The 13,903-nt window shown below is 40.1% G+C and overlaps 1 protein-coding gene across 10 annotated transcripts in view; it reads left to right on the top strand.

Moving 5' to 3' along the window:
• snap91a (synaptosome associated protein 91a) overlaps positions 1–12,906 on the top strand; it is a 51,847-nt gene extending 38,941 nt beyond the window's left edge. For 3 of the 10 annotated variants that reach the window (XM_086037353.1, XM_086037354.1, XM_086037351.1), the window contains 13 exons: positions 279–521; positions 1,554–1,637; positions 1,926–1,994; positions 2,261–2,413; positions 3,709–3,780; positions 5,668–5,889; positions 7,037–7,234; positions 7,323–7,341; positions 9,232–9,322; positions 9,429–9,515; positions 9,780–9,917; positions 10,781–10,877; positions 11,294–12,906. In XM_086037353.1, the coding sequence (XP_085893479.1) occupies positions 279–521; positions 1,554–1,637; positions 1,926–1,994; positions 2,261–2,413; positions 3,709–3,780; positions 5,668–5,889; positions 7,037–7,234; positions 7,323–7,341; positions 9,232–9,322; positions 9,429–9,515; positions 9,780–9,917; positions 10,781–10,861 (1,457 nt within the window). In that variant the 3' untranslated portion in view covers positions 10,862–10,877; positions 11,294–12,906. The remainder of the gene's footprint in view (positions 1–278; positions 522–1,553; positions 1,638–1,925; positions 1,995–2,260; positions 2,414–3,708; positions 3,781–5,667; positions 5,890–7,036; positions 7,235–7,322; positions 7,342–9,231; positions 9,323–9,428; positions 9,516–9,779; positions 9,918–10,780; positions 10,878–11,293) is intronic. The other 7 variants (XM_086037360.1, XM_086037358.1, XM_086037352.1 and 4 more) reach the window with 6 other exon arrangements.
• Positions 12,907–13,903: the final 997 nt, after the last annotated feature.

The raw sequence follows: 13,903 nt of genomic DNA, 5'->3' as shown, positions 1-13,903 counted from the left end.
ACCAGTTGTACCCTAGTAAGATTACTGTTGAATCTTCTTAACCATTAAAAGGCAATTTTTATAAGGTCCTTATTTGAAAAACAATAAATAGTCCTCCAGTGATATGTTTGTGTGCTTGGCTGCCTTTCTTTCATGGTTTCCAAGTCTCATTAAGATATCCACAAGCACCTTGCCTCACAGATATATTCCTCTTTTAATCGTCCACCCCCTTCCCTTCTTCTCTCATCAAAACACGCCTAACCTTTCAACTCCACCCCCTGCTGCTTTTCCTGCTGAAGACCCTTTTGCTACGACCGAGGGGAGTGCTGACATTGCTCCGGGGCTGGACCTGTTCGCAATGAGACCCACCGACACGGGCGCCACTGCCATCACCCCTCCCACCTCCAGTGAGGCGCCGGCCATCGCTGCCCCTGACGCCGCCCCCGCCGCTGCCCCCACCCCTCCTATCACCACCACCACTAGCACCACAGACACCACCACCACAGAGTCTGCAGCCGCTCCGACTCTAGATTTCTTTGGTGGTAATGTCCTTTCGCTCTCATTATGCTCTCCCCATCACTCTGCATTATGACGACGCCATTGTTTTGGTCTTGTTTGCTCTTGATCTAGATGTCATAAATAGTGACACTGGTGATAGTAGAACATTCCCTTTATCACAGTGAACCCACGCATATTTGTGGTTCAGTATTTGCTCAACATTATTTTTAGAAACCTACCAATGCTTATTCACAGAAAAATTTGCATATTTGTGTTTTGTGCTCAGACCAATGCAATAAAAGTGTTGCCATGGCACCATTTTATAACATTTTAGTGCCAATGAAGTGAGTTGAGGAGCTTCATTTAGACAAAAGTAGTGTTTTGCTTACATTTTGTGGCATCTCTCACTCACAGATTTTCAATATTCGCTACCCATGGATGATGGGGAACACTGTGTATATCTTTTCTTTCATTCTTTTTCTTTTCTTGCCATTAAAGCAATCATCTTGACCACCCATGTAAAGCTGGAGCACACCCAAAAAACTAATATGTCATTTTTTGGGGTGTAAAACCATAGTTCACCTCTCTGGATTTTTGTTGGTCATTCCCTATCTCTTTATCAGCATAGATGGCCCCACTTGCTGCAATTCATAACTTTATACTAATAGAGACTGCCAACCTTTAGACGAGTCTTCTCCTGCATGTGAAAAGTTTCTGATAGAGACAGCTGACAAGTAATGTATAGTTTGTACATGTTGCACTTTAGTTCAAGTGAAATATTGCGTTGTTTGCAGTGTACAACAAAATGTCATGCCTAAACATTCTATGCCAATGTTGACTGTCGTATGTTAGATTAAACCTGGGAATTACGATGATTTCACAGATACAGTCATAACGTTTTGAAATAACTAGAAAGCGTGCAATATTTCCCTTGGTTTATAATCAGATATTTTTATGGCATTGCATTCGATATCCTTTGACCTCTCTCTGCTTTCCCTTATCTCTCTTGTTAAGTCCTCATTGTGTTTGTGCTGTACTTGAAATCTGAATGTACATATTCTGATTGTGTGTCCTAGATATGCTTGATTCTATGCCTGAGCAAAGTCCCACTACAGAATCCAAAGCTGCTACCACTCCTAGCGTAGACCTTTTTGGTGCAGGTACACGAGCTTATCCACACGTGTTTGTGTGTGAAACCTCTTCATCCCCTCTCGTGACCTTACCTCCACTCCCATCAAACACCTAATCCTTCCCTACTACCCATCTTGTTTTCCCCCCATAGTGACATGAGAGCTGTGCATGAAATCCACAAGCATCGTGTTCTCCCCAAGGCTGCTTTTTTTACCTGAGCTGTTTCTACCTGCTATGCTAACACTTTTCTTTGCCCCTCGACCTCCACCATTTTCTTCTTTCTCGCACTCTGCCTCTTGCTTGCCTTGGTCAATTAGACCTCCCTGCTGTATCACGCGGGCCTTCTCCTTTGCCTGAGCCGGCTCCGTCTGGAGACATTGTCAGTGGTGAGTTAATGTGCATTACTTTAAGGGCATCCCTTATTTTCCTTATGTTCATGAAGGGTGCAGCAAGCCTCCACTCGTCATGACCAGCCCGGTTTAAAAGAGGTGGTAAAGATGCATGAAGGCCCGCTTTCTTGCTTCGCTTCCTTTGCTATAGAATGTTAGCCCTGCTGTGATAATAAGGTTGCAGTCACAGAAGAGTATACTATGAGCCTCAATTTGTCTGTTTCCTTGTCTGTTTTCCTGTTTCAACTCATTCTCATCTTCAGACCCTGATCCTGAACCTGCCCCTGCTCCTGGTCCTGCGCCTGCGCCTGCGCCTGCTTCGGCTCAAGATCCTGTTGTTGCTCCGACACCAGCTCCTGCCAATGAAGCCTCCTCTCCACCCAAAGCAGAGCCCACCCCAGTTATTGACCTGCTAGGTATGTCACACACTGCCCTCATACACTCTTCTTAATATTTGAGCATACTGCACATTATCCATTGTTCATACAGTACACACGTCATCCTTGGCAATTGGTGACTTTTTATTGTGATTACTTTTGGAAATATTTTCTGAGGTTTTTAACACTACCCCGGTATATCAGATGCATGACGTTTAACCCTCAGGAAGCAATAATTATAGGGAACAAGTGTCCTCCATTGCTAATTACAATGTTTGCACCCAATCACCACCAATCATAAACAATATTTGCACATAAACACACGTATCCTTTTATTTCTTTCCAATTCTTCAACTTGATATAAATATTCTATGTATAATTTATTTTAAAAATATAATGATGAACAAAGTGGAAAGGCCCCTAGCAGAGTGGAATTCTCAACATTGACATGTTGAATTTCAACATTAATGTTATGATCAACTAATATCAATGTACATTTATTAAGAATATGTGACAAACAAATTGCCGTAACTGACTCGGTAATATGTCACTATACAATCAAAATTGACATTCTTTAATAGGAGTTCCACCTAACTTAGTGGATTTTGTTTCATTCAAATTAGCGAATACTCTGTGAATCAGCACATTTTACCTTGTTATTTTGTCCCCAAAAATGTACACTTTACAACCACCTCACTTTGCTCCTCTTTAGTTCCCTCCCAAAAATCACATCTACAGCCCATCCCTGGGAGGCATGGATTCACATAGGAAAGGGACTATTTTTGTGCTTTTGAGGGCAACACTACTACAGACTTAACACACAATAAATTATATCAAAAGGAGACTTTAATGTAACCTAACCAGGAATGAAGGTGTATTTCTATTTACACTTAAAATGCAAATATGGCCCTTTAAAACTTGCCTTTGGGACATCATTTATCAGGATGGGCCATTGAACAAGTCAATTACTACTGATAAAAAAAAAAATGTTTTCTGGCATTATTTTGTGTTCATCTTAGATGCAACACAACAATCTATGATCAAATGTTTTCATAATTAATGTTATATTTATTTGAAAAAAAAAATATATAAATCTTTTCATGGCACGGAAATGCCAGAAATGGCCCATATTATTAGATAGCATTCACCTGAGGTTTCCTCCAGCATTTAGAACATTCATTATAAAGTGAAAAAATATCTTGAAATATCTACTTGAACAATATGTTCAGAATTGAAAGAACTCCGAATCCAGTGTCCTATTGTCTATTTGTGTTGACTGCTCACTCTTGTTTTGCACCCTCTGTTTCACGGTGGATAATTGGATGCCGCTCCAGACACCTTTAGTGGCTCTGTGAAGGAGACACAGAGCTCTGCTCCTGGGGGACCTGCAGGTGACCTGCTGGGAGGTACAGCTGTTTAGGATTTCCCGATATTAATATAGACAGTGGACACCTGCTATTCGAAGGGTCTCGGGAACAGGCCAGTCCGCGAAGAGTGAAAATCTCAGAATAATATACTACCATTTTGATTGCACTGAAAACATATTTTTAATTTAGAACCCCAATAAACCTTGAATAAGCATGCAAAAATATTTTTAAAAACATTGAAAGAAGTCAGCGAGTATTTCAATCTGAGGATGCTGAACTGCAACTATGCGGGTCCCATTATATATCTTGCATCATGTTAGTGAGCTAATTTGGAATAATACTGTATGCTTATGCTTGAAAATTAATATATAGTGGTGCCTTGAGAAACAAATTTATTTTGCTCCTTGACCTAACTTGTAACTTAGAGCATCATCTCATCAGTTTATTTTGCTCCTTGACCTAACTTGTAACTTAGAGCATCAACCCATCATTTCTCCCCATTAAAATGAATGGTATTGCCATTTTTGATAAGGAAAATAGCACTTTAGAATATTTTATTGTTACTTTATAATGACATAGAGTGTCATAGAATGACATAATTGAAAAGAATGAAGAAGTTTGTGTCATTGTGATTAATTCAATGTGGCTGCTTCTGGTTTGCGCCACCATGTCCACCGGGCAGCAGCATAATACAGTACAGTCATGTTGACACAAACAAAGAACACTCACAGTTACTCTAAGTGAATCCGCAGTAATATTGTCCGGACTATAAGTCGCTCCGGAGTACAAGTCGCAACAGCCATAAAATGCATAATAAAGAAGAAAAAAACATACATAAGTCGCACTGGAGTATAAATCGCATTTTTGGAGGAAATTAATTGCGCTCTTAGTACACATCATTTCCACCGAGCTACGATGGTAACATTTAGCTAAAATTCACACATGTAGCATACAAGAAAGTTACAGTAAGATAACTTTAAACTCCCCAAAACGGTTGTAGATCAATTAAATAGTCTTTTATTTATCCCCGACCGTGTAGAATGTTTCCAAGTCTCCAAAGGATTCATGTATTCGGTCGTAATTATCTCTTTGTTCTCTTCCCCGCTCTCAGCTCCGTACGTGTGGCTGATGCAAGACCCCAGCTAGTGTCTTATAGCAACAGTACACTATTTTGTATAGATGTATATTGATAGACAGTCAAATTCTTTATCATACTATTTTAATTACTTATTTATCAAAATGTTAGATTTTAACCATTGAAATTATTCATGCATTTTAATAGCTTTTAGGATTTATCTTTATGTTTCTTTATGTGGGTTACAATAAGATGTGAAATGATATACACTATACATGTTATTCTACCCATTGTAAAGTCAATATGTAATGCAGGTTTATATGCAGCCTTAGAACACCCTCCTGTGGTTGTTTGGTGTATTGTTTGCTGACGTTGAAAAGGAAAGAGATACAATATAATGTGTTAATAATTTCACACGTAAATCGCTCCAGAGTATAATTCGCACCCCCGGCCAAACTATGAAAAAAACTGTCATTTATAGTCCAGAAAATACTGTACTTGTTTTTCGCGGAGGATAAAGAATATATGCCTGTGAATGTTTATATTGTGTGTTTACATGTGTTGCTGCACCATTTGTGTTCAAATATCCATTCCTTATGTGTTATCACCACATAAGTCGCTATTTGTTACACAACTGAGTTTCCCATTATGCATTAGCATTAAGATAGCGGACTGTGATTGGTTTGCAACTGCTACAACGCCTATGTACCTGTACAGCACCTGTACCTCGCTAAAAGTCAGCTGAGATGTGCTGCAGCTCACCTGCAAGCCTAATGAGGACGAGCAGCATAGAAAATGGATGGATGTATTATTGCAAATGGTGGTCACAGTCCTGTCTGTCTGTTCATTAGACCTCATGTCCCCCACCCTGGCACCCACCGTGGCCCCGGCCCTGGCTCCAGCCTTGGCTCCAGCTCCAGCTCCAGTGCAGAATGATCTTCTTGAGTCAGGATTTGAAGCTTTGGGTTCACTCCCCTCTCCGACACCACCTGTGCCAGCTGTACCAATGATACCTGCCACAGCGGAACCTGCAAAAACCACACCGGCACCCTCTGGTGGCTTTGATGCTTCCAGTAAGTGGAATTTAAAGGTTTGAATTTATGACAGAAATGGTAGTTGCTTGAAAAAAGGTGATGTAAAGCTTTCGAACATATCACTGTAACGTACGATGAAACAGCAATTTGGGGGTGAGCCCCATGAAAGCTGCTGTAATTGTTGCTGAGAGCTTGCCCGGTGCATGGGTGACAGAGTGACATGCTTAGCCACTGTTGCCGACTGCTTAATTTCTCACCACGGCTCTGTCTCAATGATAGATGGGATTTCTCTCTTATCTTGTTTCAATGTGGCACATTCACACATGCTGTGCTTTCTTCTGCTTCACACATGCTCTCTTTTGCTTCACTCACTCCCCCCCCACCTCCTTCATCTTTACCCCTTCCTCTCTGCTGGCTTCCTCTTGCTTGCTTCTTCTAATGTGTAATTGGTGAGTTGAACTCTACAGTGCATTGCAGCATCTGCACTTTTTCAAGTCTGACTCTTGTTTGAGGACAATTCGCATGTTTAAAGAGTAATCCTAATCCCTGAGTGTCTCCTGCATGAGACAAAATATACTCGTTTGTGGAATTATTTTTCCCCAGTCATCTCGAGTGTTGAGTTTTATCCAAATGCCGTCAAAGATGCAGTTGATAGTGATGTTGTGTCATAGCATTGCAATGAATTGGAAACCATATTGCAATGATTCTCATGAGCAATTCCAAATAGTTCATTTTGCAGATCATAATCCCTGTTATGATCATAATAAAACCTATGGAGCAGATGATCCTACAATATTTGTGTTATGTTTGTTTGCTCTTTATTTTAAAATGAAGTCTTTTTTTACTGACAGTGACAAGCAAAGGGAAACACAGTATTCTACATGAAAGGAGAATATAGTGACAACTGGTTATAAATCAGTGCTCTATTCAAAAATAAATTAATATATCTTGGGGGTATATGTTGCCAATTTATTGCTGTTGCTACCTTAGAATGTTCAAATGTGGCCCCACTCTTTTTGCCTGTACATTTGACTAACGTGGCTGTTTAAAATGGATTGTTTCCCTCGCCTTATACTGTCGGGTTTCACATCTGCCCACTGGCTGCATTCTAGCCCCATTAGGGATTAACAGACATGTAATCTGCGGTGTCTTTTTAATGTTGTGCCTTTCCCACCCTCTCTTCAAGTGTTTGATGGATTAGGTGACTTGCTGATGCCCGCCGTTACGCCGCAGAGCACCGGGGGAAGCACGACGGGAAGTGCAGCAGGGAGCATGGGAACTCCCGTCACAGTCGAAAATATTGCAGCTGCTCCACCTGCAACCCCACCCCCAACCAAAACTATTGCCGGGGATCTTGACTCTTCACTGGCCAACCTGGTCGGAGGTAAATGTATTGTATGGTGGGTGGGACCCATCACTGATTTCCATGAAAACTTAAGTTCCATTTCTTCTTTTTTGTTTCCTCCCTTTAGACCTGGGAATGAAGAAAAAGTAAGTATGCTCATTGCTTTTGCCTTCTTTACAATCATAAGATACTCTATGCATCCACGGTGAATAAGTGTCTCATTCGTTCATTTGTTTTTCTTAAAACAAAACTGAAGCTGAAAAATGAAATAATATCTTGTTTTCCCAATATTTGTTCCATATCCTAAAATGAAAAAAAGAAAACGGATATTGGCCCGTTCTTCGATTTCTGATTCTGTGCACAAATCGAAAATGGAAAAAACATATCACAGGCAATTTGGACGTTTCATTCAATTCAGATGTTTTCATGAGTTGCATGAACCAGAAGGGAGCTTTCACCTGACGCGCGGGAACGTAATTTATTTTTATTGAGACTTGGGGCTTGATCACCCTTAGAAAAAAATCACAACTCACTACATTTTTAAGCGATTTCGACGCAGTTTGTTTTATCACAAATGTCAGGGACATTGCCACAATACAACCCCCCAAAAAAATCACAGGTATGAAAATCTTTCTTCATTCATTTTAGTTAATTAAGTAAGACACGTGGTTCACCAAAACCCCGCCTTTCCCAGTTGCGGCTGTGGCGCCACTTTCATGACGTCGTCTCAAAGCTGGTAGCACGCACCGCCCACCAAACAGTAACTGCTATCTTCTGGAGAAAGTGGGCGTGTGTTTACCTGGCGCAACACGTCGTTTTCTTGGATTGGCTGATGCTTAGAGAGGAGGAATGAGCAGGAATGCTTTAAGATGGATGAACGGAGGAAAACACCACTTAGTGGGTGTATTTGCTGAGGGAAAAGCGTTTTAACATGGCTAAAAGCTCAAAAAAGTCGATTCAGCGTGATACATCCTATTTAAATGATAAAATAACCCTCATGTGTGGTATCAGAACTGCATGTCTCATGTTTCTAACAGCTCAACTTGATACAAGTGAATGCAAGAAATGGCCAGGGACATGCAGTTAAAGATGACGCGGCCAGTCTGAAATGTTTAACATTGCGTAATGTCTGAAAACTGCAAACGATGGTCACCAGATTCCTGCGGATATCTATTCTCATGTCCACTTCAACCTCTGAAATGAGCAGAACGAATTGAATCGTTAAACAGAATGGATAACGAAAACAAGTTGTTGTTGTTGTTGGTTTTTTTTTTAAGACTGTGTTTTGTTTATGGTGGTTGGTTGTCATGTGTAGTTTTGTTTGGTCGATCAAAACATTCAGACTTATGAGTTTATATGCTTTTGAACAATAACCATGTATGAAACACTTTATGTTAACTTTTCTGGGTGAAGCTATGATTTAATGCTTCAAAATGACATTAAATGTAATCTGGGGTGTAACAAAAAATGATTTAAAGTGGAAATCAACCCAAACATATTTTTTTCAAGAATATGTTCCTAGCAGGCCCACTAGTTGAAACATTAATGATTAAATGATTAATATTGCGTTTGTGGAATATGAGTTAAGCAGCAAAATCCACCCCTTTTTAGCCATCTCAGGGGGCGGCCATTTTGACACTTCTGTCGACTGAAAATGGCATCACAGATGCTCATGGCTCAGGTCACGACCAATCATGGCTCAGCTTTGGAAAGCAGAACAAATTTCTTATTCCGCAAACGCAATATTTATCAGAATGCCTTGTTACAACTAGTGGGCTTGCATAGAACATATCCTTGAAAAAAACATGTTTGGGATGACTTCCCCTTTAAATCGGAAAATCATTTTTGATTTAAAAGATGCGAGTGCCATGAATTGAACCAAATCAAATCGTTTCACTTTAAAATATATGGAGATACATATCGAATTCAAGTCTGTTGTTGGAGAGATGCACACCCTTAGAGGTTATGCACGTTTAGTGGTGGGCAGTATAAATAATTCATCGGGCTATCCAACCCTTGTAATAATCTTCCTGTAGAGACCCACAGAGTGAGAAGAAGTTGACTGGAGGAGCCAACTGGACCCCTCATGTGGCCCCCACAAGCTGGACCACACCAGGTGTCCCCATGGTGAGAACAACATTGACTGCAATCGACAGTCAAACCTCACACCCCACCTATACATAGAGGGCGAGCAAACTACACATGCTTTGACAAAATATGAATATACAACCAGGCTGGTGTGGCTCCTGGCGGACCTGGAGCAGCGCCCCCTAGTGGACCAATGGTACCACCAATGAGTACACAGCCTGGCTTTGGTATGGTGAGTATTTTCCAGCACGTTATTATCATTACGAGCATTGCTTTAACTGGGCCGGGACACCGTTTTAGCCTGGAGCCGGGACATTTGACGGCATACCGGTACTTCACATGAGCCCACAGTACCCTCTCTTGTACTATAGCTCTCTTGCGCTTTGTGATACTCATACTCCTGTGGCTATACCACATTACGAAGTGTGCACTGGTACGCGCCACACTCCTGTACCTCAGAGGCGGAGTGGAGTGTAAGTACATGAACTGTTGTCAGCCTGCTGCAGGAGGGCCAGGAGCTCCCATGATGCAGCCCATGATGGGTCAGCCTATGATGGGTCAGTCCATGATGAGACCTCCCTTCGCTGGCGTGGTTGGAGCTGCACCGGGAGGAGCTGCGGCACCAGGAGCGCCGGTAAGAACGTAAGACCTCTAAGGTCAAACGTGAATGAGGTTTGAAAACAATTGTTCCCAAGGTAATTAAAAATGATCTGTGCCACAGTAAAAAATCATGAAACCTTTGTTTACCGTACTGCCACTGTAATGAAAATAACATTTGGATTTTCTGTGCAGTCCAGTGTGGAAATAAGTTAACTACTGTAATATTAAATGTCAAATGTAATATATAACACTTACCTTAATTTAACGTTTGTGATGTATGATGACACTGTTTAGTCGAGTGGGAGTACAATTATTTTTTTCACTTTTCATACTCTTCATACCTCTTGTCATATGTGTTCCAAACAAGACACAAAAATCAAAAAGCATGAAACACACTAACTTAGTGATTTTCTACAAATTTTTGGTGACATAAAGTCAACGCAAACATTTTTTTTTTCAAGGCCACTAGTTAAAACAGGACATTCTGAGCCGTGATTGGTCGTCGTGAGCAGTTGTGATGTCATTTTCAGTTGACAGAAGACAAAATGGCCGCCCCCAGAGATGGCTAAAAACGAGTGCATTTTGCTCCTTAATTTATATTCCACAAACGCAAAATTAATCAGAATGTCGTGTTTCAGACGGTGGGCCTGCTGGGAACATATTCTTGAAAAAATATGTTTGGATTGACTTCCACTTTAAGAAATACATTAGTTAACTCACTGTATAGTTGAACCAGCAGGTCCCATCATGCTTTTGAGCGCATGTGAATCTGTGCAGAGTACACAAAGTTGTATCAAAACTATTGAGCGTTTTTGTGCATAATTTTACTTATCAATACATGACTGGTCAACGTATGCATAGGGTATGTGTTTTTTTATTTTTTTATGTTTTTCACAGCTTTCTCCTGGACCTGCAAGCCAGAGTCCCAAAAAGCCCAAGGATCCTCTGGCAGAGCTCGACCTAAAGGACTTCTTATAACACAAATGAAAGAAAGGTATGTCGAAGTCTTCATTTTAATGTGTGACGGTGACATATTATGATTTTTCATAGATTAAGATTTTTACCTCTCAGAATTCCCACTGTGCTAACAAGAATTGGCAGCAATCAAAATGGTCAGATGCTTCACAAATGAAACACAATTTGGTACAATTGCAACATGAAATCATGTCTTGAAACGTTTGTACAAGCATTGCATATACATTTATAAGTTTATAAATAATAAGATAAGGGGCGGAGCCGGTCTTTGCTTTGTCATCTCCTTGCATAGCTGCATGTGCATTCTCAGCTCAGAACAAGTGAAAACATACCTGGGAATGCCGTTTTTACAGCAGATATGAGCATTATAAAAACACACCCTTCTATAATGTGTCTTTGAAGAGGATAATGAGGGCAGAATGTCCTGGTTTGTAGACAGATATTTTCCTCTCCGGAGTCAGATGCGCTCATCGTTTACCCGGCGTCTGTCAAGATTCCAGGATGCCAATGGCCCTGCCGTCCTCTCTCTTTTGTCTGCTTCTCGACCTGATGCGAGCTTCTGTCATCCATCTACTTTCTGTTTCCTTCTCCTGTGTGATGTTGTAGCACAAACTGTGAAAGTGAACCATAGCGGATTATAAACAGTATACGAATATATATGAGAAAAGAAGTGCGTGCTCATGTAGATGTTCTCAACTTTTTGTCTCAAGCAAAAGCTCACAAAAAATTCCGAAAATGTTCTTGAGTGAAAGTGAAGGCAGAAGTGAAGTGAATGTGATTAGATTATTTCATGTGTTGAATGATGGTTGTAATTTGGTGTCCTAAACTCCACCCAGTCTTGTCCCCTGCCTCCTTGTAAAGGGGGAAGAGCCCTTCTTTGTTCTGCTCTGATTGGATGATGCTTAATTGAGTCCCTGTAGTTTTTGGAGAACTATTGTTGTGTCCTGTTTACAGAAAGTTCCTAATTGATGTACATAAACTCCACAGGTGAATTTGATGATTGCGTCTCTATTCTGTACTGTATGTGTGTTGAAGAGAAATATCAATGTGAATCTGACATGAAATTGTGAGGAGTCATGTGAGTGTCATTCCGTCATCATTTGGAGAAAAAAAAATAAAGATAATTTTATTGTATATTATGAAACAAACTGTGTGTGCTTTTGAAACATTGGAACATCAACTGAGGCTTTGTGGGTTTTTTTTAATTTGTGGCTTATTTTTCAATGTTACTGTTTTGTGTCAGTTGTCTTATCTTAAATTATGTCTGGCCCAAGTAAGGCAAGGCTACTGTTGATGATTATCTGTTTTGCTATTGGAGGACAAGTCTTACATAAAAATACAATTTCCAGTGAACAAAAGCGTATTTATTGAACTGCCCCTCAATTAAACAATTCAATTTTTTATTGTGTATTTTTTTTTTATTTAAAAAAAAGTCCCTATCAAACCATTTGTGGAGGCCAAAAAAATCAATATGAGCCAAATAAAACCTTTCACAGCAGTTAATTTATTTATTTATTTATTTATTTTTATAAGAACAGATGGTTTGCATACATCCAAACTCTGGACAGTGTCATATAATGGAACAATTTTCATTTAAACAAGTGATCTGCCTTTGTATTTTCCAGCCCAATTTCCAAATGTGTGGATATAAACAACAGTTTTAACCGGTTACTGCAATTTGGTGAATGTTTTTCTTTGGCAAAAAGGATTTGTAGCTCCATTGGCATTTTATTGATAATGTGTGCGGCGCAGGATCCCATTCTGTAACGTTTTCACCCACGTTATCTTTGGTTGTAGTGTTTGTGTGTTTGTGTGTGTTGACATGGATTTGGACTACATGCTATTTGCATTAGAAATACAGTCATATCTCCTATGTCATTTGAGTTGACTGTTTAAAACATAAGGTTGTACAAAAGAGATCAGATTAAACATTTTCATGGACGAATTGTCATCAGAATTTTATTTTTGTTTAATTTATTTTGTGTAAGCTGTCCCTTCCCTGTGCATGTAAGCCCTCTGAGATGCAATAAACGACGGATTGATCTGCACATTTCTACCCTCGTTTCTGTCTTATTAACATACGTATGTATCTTATGTGATTTTTCAAAGAGCTGCTTTCGGGAGGTTGGTGTGGGGGAGTATTGAGTTTCACTGCTGGAAGCTAGAAAAGATTAAATACAGTATTTGTATAATGATATGCACTCCAAATCTAATTCAACTATCAATACAATAGTGCTACTGCATTTTTATTGACACTCATGTGACAATGCCCTGCGAATGCCTGACGACCAATCCAGGGTGGAGCCAGCCTTTTGTCCAAAGTCAGATGGAATACACTTCAGCCCACCTCAAACCATTTGAAGAAAAGCGCAATCAAAATTGGATGGATGCTTATTCTTGTGCTTCTTCTTAACATTTTTTTTTGTTACAAAGATATCATGGATGGATGGATGGCCACACAAAAAAAATCTGATTTTTAAATATTAATAATAGCTATGTCATACATGTCACCAGTGCTATGGATGGAATAGAATGTTACTCATACTTGACGAAACTCACAAATCAAATATGGCATGTGATGTATGTCAAGAAAGTTTCTTGGACTGGTTTCCCAAAAGATATATTTCAAATCCAAACAACAAGTTTTCCCATTCAAAGTAATCCTCCTGAAATTGTTCTCAGCCTTCTTTGCCACATGATTTTTTCAGGGATTCTCTGCAGTACCATCTTGATGTTGCCCACGTCTTCAAAACGTATCCTCTCGCCGACCCCCTTGGGCTTGGGAAAGGGGGGGGAAAAAATCACATGGTCGAGCCAGGTCGAGTGAGGGGTTAGCTTGCTCCAGCACAATGCTCTTCTCAGCCAGGAAGTGTCAGATGCTCAGGGCGGGTACATTGTCATGGTGAATCACTCACAAGTTGCCCTGCCACAACTCTTGCCTAACTGAACGATGTAGACGTGCTGGTTGATCATCTGGCCCAAATTGAAGGGGAAAACTTGTAGTTTGGGTTTGAAATTTATATTTTGTAACACATATAATTTACG

This window comes from Filicampus tigris, chromosome 8 (assembly GCF_054856515.1).
Source record: "Filicampus tigris isolate MCC_2025a chromosome 8, RoL_Ftig_1.0, whole genome shotgun sequence".
Lineage (NCBI taxonomy): Eukaryota > Metazoa > Chordata > Actinopteri > Syngnathiformes > Syngnathidae > Filicampus > Filicampus tigris.
The sequence above is the reverse complement of the archived record's forward strand: the minus strand, read 5'-3'. Positions and strand labels throughout refer to the sequence as shown.